A 13,297-nucleotide genomic window follows, 5' to 3' on the forward strand; every position below is an offset into this window, starting at 1 on the left:
TGCATGCCAGGATGTAAACAGCTAAATGTTCTTGCCTACTCACTTTATACCCAAGCACAACCCCAGGGCAGAAGATGCTTTCATGCCCCATTTCCAGTGTTGCTCCTAGGCTCTCTTTCCCAAGGGCAGCTCAAGGAACTAGAAAATGAGTGTCCTGATTTATTCTCTGTAGTCCCTCATACCTTAAAAGGAGCTCCAAATTATATTTGAAGGTGGCTTAGCAGGTTGTAACAACAAGTTGTTTGAACTTCCCACTGGTTTACTTTTCAGTCTTACAAGTAAGATTTCAGGGAACAACCTGAACTCTCTCAAAGTAACCTCAAGATGTTTTCTCACTTTGCAATGAATGCTTTAAGCAAGCCTACACACTTCAAACTCAGCTATGCCGAACCGCATGGCTCTTAAAGCTAAGGGCTGCGATAAGGTGTTGTCAGGCAACAACATGAGGAAACAGAGAAAGGGAAAGTTTCTTTTGCAATATGGAGAGTCGGGGACATTCCTTAGCACAGCTGTCTGCCCACTGAAATCCCTCATCCAGGGATTGCCCCACTGGGCGAAACTGTCGGTTGGGTTTCCCCCGGAGACCCGTGAGCCAACCTATGAAGACAGGAGCCGGGCCGGAGCAGCAGACTTGGCAGAAGGAGGGAGAGCAGGGAAGTCGCGCTGCAGGGGACGGGGAGCGATGGGGAGCACCTTCCATCTGTCCTGGGGGAAAATATAAGCAGAAAAATGTTGTCACACGGATCAGGGTGTGCGTGTAAGTCCGTGACAGCCCTCCAACCATTGCCAAGCAGGAACGAGGGGGAAAAATAAGTTAAAAATAAAACACCCTTCGCGCGGGGTGTGAAGGCGAAATCGTGCCTCTTCGCCAAGAGGGAGGTGCTGGGACCTCGAACTGCCCGGAGAGGGGTGGAGAGAGCCGGGGGAGGGCGGGCGAGGTGCAGCCGGGTCTGAGTCAGCCCGTCCCGCACGATGTGCCTTGAGGGCAGTGCCAGGCACGGCGCCGGCGAGCAGCCGCTTCCCTTCCCCACCGCCCTCCGGGCTCCCCCGCGGCGGCGGCGACGCGCCTGCCGGGGCCCCGCGCCTCCCGGGACAACCCCCCCGCCTCCCGCCGCGGCGGGGGGCGGCTGCGCTGCGGCCTCGGCCTCGGGCAGGGCTGCTCCGCCCTCCCCCGCCCGCGCGGTCCCGGGGCAGCCGGCGCTGCCCCGCGGCGGAGGGCGCCCGGCGGGCCGGGGGTGGCCGTGCCGCCAAGCCGGGGCCGGCTCCATCATGTGAGGCGGCGGGTCTGCCCCTCCGCCCCGAGCTGCCCTCTCCCGCACCATGAGGGAAGGGGCTGCGGGGCAGCATCCACGCCGGAGACAGGTAGAGCCCGGGCGGCTCCTCCGCCTCCTCTCCTGCGTCATCCTCCTGTGCAGCGCGGAGGTCGCGGCGCTCGCCGACTTCTCAGGTACGGGACGGCGGGAGGGCCGGGACGGACTAACGGTCACCCGGGACGCGGTGCCCGGCGCAGGGGGCTGAGGGGAGCGGCGGCCGAGGCAGGAGGAGGGCACCTGCGCGTGCTGCCGGCCCCCCGTGCCGCCGCAGGGAAGCCGCCGTACCCCTCGGAGAGGCGCGGGCGTGAGGTGCTGGCGCTCCCCGCCGCGGGAGGGCCGGTGCTGCCTGTCCGCCTCCCGCGCCCCCGGCCCGGGAAAAATCCGTACCTTCGTTCTGTTCCCCGGCCCGGCTGGAGAAGCTGGGCGCTGGCGCGGCGCGTCCCGGGGCGGGGTGCGGGCCTGTGCCCGGCGGAGCACGGGCCCGTGATCCAGATGTGCCGGCGCCGCGGCACCGTGTGAAGCGGGGAGGAGGGTGGGGAGGGGAAGGAAGAGAGGGTTAAGGGCTGCCAGAGGGGCCCAGTGGGAAGGGGACGTGAGGACTTAAACTGTGGGAAAGCCGCGCGTGAATCGGCCGGGGCCTGACCCAAAGTGCGTGGAAGTCCCTGGACAGGTTCCCACTTTCTCCTGGAGACTTGGAGTCGGGCCCTGAGTGAGCCGCCCTCAGCGGCGGCAGCGAGCAAGCGCCGCGCTCTCTTTGCTGGGAGGGGGTGGTGGGAGTCGCTTGGAAGTGTGCAGGGGCTCTAGCTGTCATTCAGAAATCACCCATGTCAGATAGTGCGAGGGTTCCCTGTCAGTGCAAAATGAAATGACTGTGGAAGCTGGAGAGTTGTCCTTGTTTCCAGCAGAAGAAGCAATCTTTCTTCTCTGTCTGAGAAAACAGCACTCTTGTAACGTTTCTTGTGCTCCAGGGCATCTCAGGGCTGTTACAGAATTATTTAAAAGAGCAGTTTCTCTCCTTTCTACATTTCACAGTAAGCACAGCATATTCCTGGCAGTTGCAAGCTTAAGGAACTGCCTTTAGGGCAGAAAGCAAACCTTACCCTTAATGAATAGAGCAGAACTTTCCAAAAGCCAGTCAAGTGCACTGGAACAAAGTTAGTATATTATTAATAGTCCAAATGTGTTGTTATGCATATTAATACAGTTCATGTTAATACAGTTCAAAAGGCTGGTGATGGTTCTGTAGAAACTATTTTCTCAGCAGCCGGAAAATGCAGTTTGTGATTTTATTATTCTCTCCAACTCTGTAAGCCTCAACATTTCTAATCAAGCAACCAAGCACCAAATATAAAGACGAGAATTATACACATGGATAAACTACGTTTCTCCTATTACATGCCTTTTACATGTAGAAGGCTTTTAAATGCTTGGTATCTCATTCTTTGGTGGTTTTTTGGCTTAGCTGCTGGCTTGTAGATGTTAGTTTTGTAATCACATGGTAGTTCTTCACAAGAAAATAAAATAAATGTTCATATTTTCCCTTTCAAATAGCTGCTGAGTTAAAAAATATCCCTCTAGTTTATCTAGGAAAGTTCCTCTCACAAAAGTCCATTCACTTTTCAAATGAAGTTATGTAGATAAGGTTATCCGAGATACATTTCATAAGTACAGCTGTGTTAAGAATTCATTGTGTACTGAACTTCCAAGTAGGTAGAATGACCAAGGTAAAATCTCTGTCTCATCCCAGAGATCAGTATTAAAAATGTCATGCAGACAATTCAGTAAATAAGATGTAGAAAAGAAAATCAGATTCCGAAATTCTTGACAGACTGGGAAGTTCCCAGGCTTGAACAAGTTGTGCTCAGTTTTGTTTTGTTTTTTTTTACTTTTTATATGGAGATGTAATCCAGAATGACAGAAAAGACCAAAATGTTACTGGAGCCTTTCAAAAAAAGGTAACCAGAGCATGCAGAGAAGTTTTTAGTTGCTTCCCAAGTAGGTGCTGCGGGCCAGGAATTGTCAGACGTAAGGTGCCACCCTTGCAGTGCCATCCCGCATCTCTCTAATACCTGTAGAATTACAGCGAGAACCACAAAAGCAGCTTCAGGCTGAGCTTCTAGAGTTGCTGAATTTCCTTATTTACTCCCTCCCTCAGCGACTTGATTTTCATAAGCTCCGTTAAATTTACATGAAAATAAATCTGCCCTGTTTAAAGGGGCAGCACCTTGCAGCTGCCAAGGTGCAGGCAGCTCCTGGGGGATTACCCCAAGGGCCGAGGAGCGAGGAGCCGGCTGCCCCTGCTTTACCCACCACCTGCGCTTTCACTTGTCTGGAAAGGGTCAGGTCCCTTCTGCCCTTCTGAGGGTAAAGCTTCCAGGCAGCCCGCTATAGGTTCCCACGTGCAGCCCGTGGCGTAGCGAAAGGAACGGAGGTCTGCGCTGTCAACGTGTTCTGCACGATTCGTCCTGGCACTGGGAATTTAGGAGTGCACGGAGAACTGGAAGGCCAGTTGCTGAAACTTTTCCTCCTTTTCACGGATTGCAGGCTTTTATGCTGAGATTATCAGGTGCATACTTTTTTTGGGTCATTGCCTTTGCCGCTCTGTGTCTTTCCAGCATCAGATCTCTATGTCAGCAGCCCAAACTCTGTTCCTCTCTCCTTCCCTGCTCCCCTTCCCCCCAATTCTGACAGCTTTCTGTAATCACTTCCCAGGCTGCTGTCAGATTGCAACAACCGCACGTGTAACCTTTGCTGTTCTCTTCATGTATTTATGAAATCATACTAGCAATTTGAACCTGCCCAGAGTCCGCTTGTTAATCACAAGATGTAGCTGGTTGTTTGCAACAACACAAAGATGACGCCTCTTGCGATTTGTTTGATGTTTTGGAAAGCAGAGCAAGGAACAGTGTATGTGGATAGTGAAGTGTTGTTTTTTGTTTTTTTTTTTAATGTTTGACTTGTATTTATTTCCCCATTTAGAAAACTGTGGTCATTTTCTATGGATCACTTCACACAACAGAGGCAGTGAAACTAGTACCATATTTGTCCCTCCCTTTTCATAAGAGAGAGGTTGGCAGCTCTGGCTGCAAGTAGAATTTCTTCATTTGTTTACTGCAGGTCAGTTGTGGTCTGGTTATTACTCTTGCCCTTATAGGATATAGAGCTGCAGGTTCTTGTTCTCATATGTTTCTCAGTCCAGCTTTTAACTATGAAAAAAAATTTTGTTGGTGGTTTTTGTTGGTTTTTTTTTTTAAGATATTTCTTCACTGTGCAATAACATTTTATGAATTGGTATGTGAATTGGTATTTTTTAGGGAGAAAAATGTTCTGAAACAAGACTCCAGCAGCAGTTCTAAATCAAAATCTGTGAGGACGAGTCAGTGTCAGTAAGCAAAATTAGTTTCTCCTTTTAATAACAGGAGATATTGGAGGTAAAGTAGTGCTTAATGATCTGCATAAGCTATTCTTCTCTAGCAGTTCAGTAGCAACAAAGAACTTACTTACCTATTAATTTCATTAGCTACTGAAAGTGAAGGTTTGCTCAGGTCTGCAGTCCTCTATGTGATTAATTTTTAAAGGTGGAATCCAAGCATTTATGCACAAATTTGAAACTGAAAGCTGAAGGTTTGGAAGAAAGGAGAGAGAGATTTAATCCCCAGTTCGTTGCTTAGATCTTCATGCATATTGGTTTGATCCTACAGCTAGAGAATTTTCTTCCCCTCATGCTTAGTCTTCAAAAGACATCTAAAGTACCTTTTCACCAAAATACTTATTCATGTCCACAGTTTCATTCCTACTTGACAAAGCTCTGTCCTCATGTTGTTTTTTTCAGTGATCACTTGCAGCTTCCAGATTAGATCAGATCAGATCCCAGTCCAGGAGACTGGAGAGTGCTGTGAATTTTGCTAATTCTCCAGTCTCTGGGAGCCAAAATCCTAAATACTCTGGGCTCCCAAGAGACTGTCAGAAGTGAAGAGGGACACATTTTTCACGAAATCAAGGCCACATGACAACCATTTCCTCACAGGTCCTCTGTGTTCAAGGACTGGTTCCCAGCAAGACTGTCACAGTTTCCTTTGTGTAGAGGCGGAGGGTGTGCTCCAGAGCGGTGATTCCCTGCCATGCAGTTGAAAGGGACAGGACATCATGGATTCCTGCTTCCAGGGACAGCTGCAGGGGGTGTGAAGGTGGGTGCGCAGCCAGAGGTGCCCAGGGCGGTCCCTCAGAGTAGGGTCCCTGCACCCCTGGGAGCTGTGTGCCAGGGCAAGGACTCTGCCAACTGCCAGGGTCAGCACTCAGCCTGCCCAGGGAGCTCCCCGTGACATTGTGGGGAGAAGCTGTAGGTGAAAGGAGGGACCTCTGTCAGGGCACGGTCCTTCTGCCTACCGAGAAGGTGCTCTTTGGGTCAGGGCTACTGACAGATCCAGCTCAGCAGAGGACATTGGCAGAAGCAGCTTTTGAAGAACATCAGGCAGAGGTACTTGAAAGGGAAGGAGCTGGTGCTTTCAGTCTTCTACTCTTGGTTGTCTGGGTGGGGAGTGGGACATGGAAATTCATCTCCCAGTTCTGGAGTGGACACTGAAACTCCAAATCTTTTTCACTTGGGAGTGAATAAACCAGGAAGTATAAAAAACCAATACCTGGTGGCTTACGGACAGCACCAGCATCAAATTTCCAGTTTCACCAGGGATGGTCAGACATTCCCATCGCAGCCTGCAGACACAGAGATGCCAGATGCCCCTGGGCAGTGCGTTGCTGCCAGGAGGTGCCTGCAGAGCAGCGCTGAGCACGCAGTGGGTGAGACGGTGTTCTGTGAGCAGTGACGGGGAGGAGACGTGGGGACAGAGAAGCAGGTCCCAGCAGGGATGGCTCCAGACAGCAGAGACACAGGCAGGGAGTGAGAGGGAGCTATGAAAAAAGCGCTGAGGGAGGCTGTGTTGAGGCAGCTCTTTTGGTCCTTCGCTGTAGATGTCCAGAGAAGGGCAACACAGCTGATCAAGGGTCTAGAGCACAAGTCCTATGAGGAGTGTCTGAGGGAACCGGGGTTGTTCAGTCTGGAGAAGAGGAGGCTGAGGAGAGGCCTTACCGCTCTCTACAACTATCTGAAAGGGGGTTGTGGCGACGAGGATGTTGGTCTCTTCTCCCAAGTAACAAGTGATAGGATGAGAGGAAATGGCCTCAAGTTGCGCCAGGGGAGGTTTAGATTGGATATTAGGAAAAATTTCTTCACCAAAAGGGTTGTTAGATATTGGAACAGGCTGCCCAGGGAAGTGGTTGAGTCACCATCACTGGAGGTATTTAAAAGACACGTAGATGTGGTGCTTAGGGACATGGTTTAGTCGTGGACTTGGCAGTGTTCAGTTAACGGTTGGACTTGATCTTAAAAGTCTTTTCCAACCTGAATTTTTCTATGGTTCTATAAAATAAGGAGCTGGCAAGACCACCAAACTTATATAGTATATTTATATACCTATATTTGTGCTATAGAAAGCCCAACTGTCTGCTACCACTGCTGCTGAGGGAGGGTTGGTTTTGCTGGGGATGGTGGCCGTTGCTCAGGGGCATGTACCTTCCCAACAGCAGGAGTCACTGCTTCCTCGTCTCATCCCCCGGCCCTGCTTGCTGGCAATGGGAAAAGTGCTGTGCGCTCCCATTGGCTCTCTGTCCTAGCCCTGATCCTTCTCCTGCCTCTTCCCCATCAGTGGCAAAAATGAACTGTCCTCTTACCCTTCTGGAAACAAATTCCTTCTCACAGGTAGCACTGAGGAACATCCATTCACCTTTTTTTATATCTGCTTGTGGGTATTTTGCACCCTTTCTTTCACTTCTTCCTCTTTTTTTCCCATGCTACTTTGAGCTTAGGGCTTCTGCTTGAACTGGCCTCCTTTGCTCACTTCATCAGTCAATGTCCCTTTCTTTACCTTAGTCCCAGCCAGGTTTTCTGGGCAGCTTTCAAGAAACGTGGCTGTAACCAAAGATCAAAAATGAAGTAACTGTGTGATTGCATAACCGGGCTGAAGAATGACTTTCTGGATGTGAACAGAAAAAGCAGCCCCTGCTTGGGTAGAACCTTTTAATTTTTGTCCGCTGGTGTCAACTTCTCTTTCTATTTCCAGAAGAGTTCAGACAGAACTAGGCATCGCTTTAACTCCATAGGCTTGATCTTCTGACCCAGCAGTAGAAAACAAATGGATCTAATGAAAAAGCAAACCAGTTCACCCAAGATTTATAATCTGATCTTGTGGCCTTTCTGCATTAAAAGTTTCCATTAAGTTCTGTGGCACTCACCCATCCCAGATTCCCCCAGGCAAAAGGAAAGCAAACAAATGCTTCAAGCAAATGCTTTGTTTTGTTATAAAGTGGCAGGATCAATCATGACTAGCCACAATGATGCGGAGGTTTTTTTGTTGGTTTTGTGTTGGTCAGATAAAACCCTGTATGAATTTTCTTGAGTCGGTTCTGTTGACTCACTGTGGCAAGTGGAGCTTGTCCTTCCACCAGGATATTTAAAGAGGTGCTAAAAGGAGTGATGTCAATGATGCATCTTCTTGATACTGCCTTGTAAATGTCAAAAGCAAATTTTGCTTGCTTTGTTCAAAGAAAAACATTTCATTTTAAAAACATGTTTCATTTCAATAATACAGGAGTTAAACCTCGAAGTCTGGTGTAAAGTTTCTCAAAGTGGAGCGGCTTTGGATCTGGGATTTGTTCTGTGGAACAGAGAGGTGTGTGTCAGAAGTGAGATTTTAGTTTAGATCATGGTGCTGAGATCCAAGGTTTTGTCTCTACAGTTCTCGCTGCTTTTCTGAGGAAGTGTAGTTTATGAAATCCCATTTTAGATACGGATTTTGCCTAATATTTTTTGTTAAGTACACTGATCAGATTTAATCATCCTTATTAGAGAAGTAAAAGCTTTGGTCCTTTGAAGTCCCTACACATTTTGTGAGCGTAAGCAGCTAGGCCCTACTAGCATCCCCAAGAAAGGATGCTGCTCCAAAAGCTCTCCCGAAGTGAGTTAAAGCATAGTTTGATGCTCCTACCCCTACAACAGATGTTGGGAAATTCAGGCATGAGACATATGCCTATAGGAAACAGACGTCCTGAGCTCCACTGCTCAGAGACCAACGTGTTTGAGTCTGTCTTTCAGATTTCTTACACCTTTGGGGCAGGAACTCTCTTTGTTCTCACTGTGCAGATTGCTGGCACCTGACACATCATGTTATTTATATTCAAAATAAATAGCAGGGATTAGCTCCCCCCTGCCTTCCTCTTCCATCTGCTGCTGATACCCTTCTTAGTAAGACAGAGCTTCCAGACAGTCTCAGCTTTATTAGAGAAAGGAGTTACAGACTTGTTCCAAATAAATACTCAGTTTTTGATGAAAGTGTCCCCAGACAGAGAAAGCACTGTCTGACCGGTCACCAGTTATGAGAATTCTGTCATCTGCCAACAATAATCTACAATTAAAATTGAAATATTTTGATATATTACCAAAGACAGGGAAAATAGTGTCCTAAAGGGAGCTGAAGAGCAGAAGGAGGCGTGGTTGTGCCTTATTTGTTCAGCATTGGTGAGTCATTTCATCTATGCATTTTAAAAGTTTTATTTCAAAGGTCTATTGTGTGGCTTCTGGCAACAAATTAAATACCAGTGATGTTTGTCTCTTAATTTAGAATTAATTTTAAAACATCACTCATAATATAAGACCTGATTGAAAGCCTATGGTCACTGGAATGATTCCCAAGGATTTCACTGGGCTTTGGATGAGGGTCTCAACCCACAAATATCTGTTTATTTTTCCTCATTGTATTTATTCTTGGATGGGAAGACAAGTGTTAAATTTTCAGAATCTTTTTGCAATTTTGGACTTTTCATTTCTTCAGGCTAAAACTGAGTTGGGGAGAATGAAATGTTTTTGTAAAGAAAAGCATCAGGCTATAAGGGTGAGGTGGGTTTTTTTTTGCTTTTCTGGCTTGGACCTGCTCTACTATAAGCCATCATAACAGTGCAGATCTGTGAGCTGCCAGAGGATGGACTTAGTGATTCAATAGGCAAATTCCCTGATCTCCAATGTATCTGAATTATCAGCGTTCTGTTTGCAGAATAAAACCTGTAGTTTGTTTTCTGAGGAGCTGGCAATGAACAGCCCTCGGCTCTCGAGTTTGCATGGAGGTTCAAGTTCATAAATCCAAGTTTCCAAAGCAATATTTTCCTCTAGTCCCTGGGGTTGTCCTACTTGCAGTCTTTGGGAAGATCATAACTTTGCTGTCTCTTGGGCATAATGATTCACTCATTCTGTCTCCAGAAGCAGTTGCCGCCTGCTGAGCCTTTCTCTTGTTACTTCTTGTTAATGGCACTAGAAGAGGCTACTATGTCTCCAATCAAAAGAAGGATTTTTGGCAAGGGCAGAAGAGAGCCTCACAGTCTCCCTTAACAGCGTTGTACTTCTTGTCAGCATCTTAGGATAGGAGGGAGAAAATCATCCTTTTCTACTGTAATAGTTCCATATTAAGTCCCAGGACAAATGTTTGCCCCGTGGCTTCGTGGAATAGCTGAGAGAAATACAACTGACCGTAGCATGGAGTTTACTACAGACCAAAATCTTTGAGGATCAGTAATAGTTTGCCTCTTCCTAACAGAAAAAGGGAAAAAGGAAATAAAAAGAGAATGAGAAAAAGGAAGATCACAGAGATCTCTCAGATTTCCTCAGAGAGCCATTGGGATATAATAAAAATAAGCATTGCTCATAGGAGACAACACAAGGGAATATAAAACTGTAGATGTGAAGGAAACAGAGAACAGCTGTGGGAGGATATGAGAGAGGGAGTAGGCATCTGGTCTGTGAGTGCAGGATTCATGAATTTTCCCACTCTGCAAAAATTTAATACACGTAACTGCAAGTCTGAGCTGAGTGGCATGGATATGAAGAGGTTATGTGCTTCCTGGAGAACCAATGACCCTTGGGCATAACCAACAAAGTTACAGGAGACCTATACTTTCTTTATGATGTCTTGGTTTTATTTTTCTCAAGTTCATAGCTTGGCGTCTTGTATGTGCTGCTACTCACTGAATAAGCCCTGTTCACGTGCTAGAGCTTGAATGGGTGCTTATGCTGAATTATCTCCTCGTTACCTGGGTCCCTTCTCTGGCTTAAGTGGAACCAAGCTTGTGCTTAATTTGACCCTCAGATTTAGCAGACAGTGAGAATTAGGTTGAATAAGGTGGTTATGATCCAAGTTACGATCCTTGAGGTATGACTAGGAGGGAAAAAATGAAACAAAACAATTTCCTTAGGAAAGTGTACACGTTGATAAAACTGTTCATGGAAAACCTGACCTAGGTCTTCATCGCTAATGCCTGCTTTGATTGCTGTACTGTCCCAAAAGCATTTTCACTTTTAACTTAAGCATTTTCTTACTGAAGGCTTAATCCTTCATCTGTCGTTAAGGCCGGTGAAAACAAATTGCTCCATTAGCAACAGGCTGATTAGCTCTCCAGTATACGTATAATGTCTCTTCAGCAGCCAGCTGACTTTTAACATTAGTAAGGGATTGAGTTGGAAGTGACAATTCTTATTTTGACTCATCTGCTCAGGCTTCAATTTTCATGAAACTTGTAGGAACTTTATTTCTTTGAGTCCTGTACCCCTCAGGTTTGAAACTGGCCACAGAGCTTAAAAGTTGTTGAGTTGAGTAAGGGAATGGCAGATGAACAGAGATCATGATCTCAAAAGCTTCATCTCCTTTAGAAATGGTCAACCGAAAATTTGCAAGTTTCTGTTTCTGATTCTAAGAGAAGCAACAGCTTTGGATGGTCTGAAACCAAACTAGACATTTGGAAATGGAAAGATTTTTTATGCTCACTAGCTTATCAGTGAAACTAGATTACTGCTAGTTTTTCTAAGTGAACATCTATCCCTATATCAAGAAGGTTTAGATAATACAAAAATTACAGTGATTATGCACAAATTATTTTCCTTGCATGGCAAATGAGCTTTTCATGCCATCACCTGTAGTACAAGCAAAGGGATTAAGTTAGTAGGATACTAGTCACTTGTAATGAGTATTAGTGTTGAGAGGAATAGTGGAAAAAAGCACACTGAAAAAAAACAAGCAATGGAGGGTAATTAAGTCAAACTAGTGACTATGCAAGAAAGCATATATTAAGCAAGTATGGATTTTTATGTGTATCTGCTGAGTGAACTGTTATACTCATTTATGAACAGCACGTAGAATAAACAGTGCTTCTGCCTAAGGGTATTTCTTACTGATAAAAGACTGTAAGACCAAGTCGGGCTAGAATGACTCAAACAATATGCTTACAAGGCACCTGGATGAAAAAGAATAAAATGATGGGGCAAGAAACATAGTGTTGTGAATTTTAGAAACAGTGTCTTTCCTGGATAACATTTGCCCGCTGTCACAATTACTAATTCAAAAAAAGAGCTACCACAAGAAAGAACTTGCAGACAACCGCGGTAAGAGACTACCGAGAATTACGAGAGGCGGATCCCTGCCTCTGTGAACAGAGCCAAAGAGGCACTGTCGTGTCCACACACACAGCCCGGCTCTGAAAGCAGCAATTATGCACAAACCCTGAAGAGCATGGGGAGGGTATCGCTGCCTCTAAAGACCAGGGGAGGACATGGCAGAGGGGAAGGAAACTTAGGGGTTAATTTTTCTTCAGTGCTTCCTTCACAAACCAATGGAGAAAATACTGCGGGAGAAGTACTGCAGCAGGATCCCAAATAACAATAAATATCAGATTGATGCTTTTAATGGTGTTTATAGTAGAGTTTATCAACAATTCTGTTATCACCACATGAGATCTCTTCCGTCAGTCTTGCTTGTGTATTTTTAATGCCTGTTGGCACAATTCTTCATGAAACTGCAGGAGCTGATGTCGATTTACCGAATGGATTAGCCTTCTGGGACTCCCACAACAATACGTGTGCTGTTTCAATCTATTTTGATCTAAAATGGATTTGTATGTCTTTAAAATGAGCTAGCAAATTGCTGTGCTAAATAAGCTAGATTGAACGATGCACAGGAACTAATATTACTAAATCTGTATGTGAAGGCCCTGTTCTGAGAATCCTCGTAGGCCGTGTGCTGCTCAGCTTCAGGCTCTAAAAATATTGCACTGCAAAGCTGCTCTCTTGCCAAAAAGCCATTACATCAGTCAACGCTGAGATTGCATTTAATATGTGCTAGGCATTAGACTCGCAGCTTGAAATGCTGTTCTCCTTGATGCTTCCACATGGTGAGGTTCATGCCAGTGCGGCGGGGCTGGACAGAATATGCTCGTTTCTTTTTAAGTCTGATGCTGACAACTGAAAAAGGGCCTCAAGGCCTTGCGTTAGCATCTTCCACCATAAGGAACGCATCCAGCGAATCCGAGCACCCTGCACTGTCTTGTGCCGTACGTGGGACATGTGACACATCTCGTGGCTGACCGCTTCCAGGCTTTTTGGTAGTTGGATTTTTTTAAACTAGACCTTTCTAAGTTCCCAGTTTTTCAGTGTTTTTAAGAGAAAAAAAAAACCTCTTACTGAATTTTCATACCTTTGGGTTTGTTACTACCATTATTGTTGCTATTCAAAACAATAATGCCAGGAGCAAATGTTGAGTGTAAAAACAATAACCTTTTAAGAGCTCTATTTCACACAAAGAGATATCTATTTACAACCTTTACTCTCTTAGGCCAGTTATTTTTGTCTGTCATTGTCATTAACAGTTTATCAGTCCTCCTTTACAAGAAGTGATCAGTAAGGCTTTGTTCAGCTGCTCAGCCTCAGTGTTTTGTGTTTTCCTGGTGCTGTGTTTTTTTAGTTGAAGTTCTTTGTCAACACAGCGGATGCTGTGACTAATTTTGCTAATTCTGGAAGAAAGGATTATGCTTGGATTCTGCATTGGTGTTTTGTGTCTCGGTAAAAAAGTTACAATGAGTGAGTAGTCTGGGTTATGCAGACAGTTGGGTGGGAT

General features: G+C 46.0%; 1 protein-coding gene across 1 annotated transcript in view; it reads left to right on the forward strand.

Annotated features, from left to right (window-relative positions):
- Nucleotides 1–1,320: 1,320 nt before the first annotated feature.
- Nucleotides 1,321–13,297, forward strand: part of EVA1C (eva-1 homolog C) — a gene marked incomplete at both ends in the record, with an annotated part of 41,417 nt that continues 29,440 nt past the window's right edge. The window contains one exon of the mRNA XM_081999621.1: nucleotides 1,321–1,447. Coding sequence (XP_081855747.1) covers nucleotides 1,321–1,447 — 127 coding nt within the window. The remainder of the gene's footprint in view (nucleotides 1,448–13,297) is intronic.

This window comes from Phaethon aethereus (assembly GCF_964289735.1).
Source record: "Phaethon aethereus genome assembly, chromosome: 1".
Classification (NCBI taxonomy): Eukaryota; Metazoa; Chordata; class Aves; order Phaethontiformes; family Phaethontidae; genus Phaethon; species Phaethon aethereus.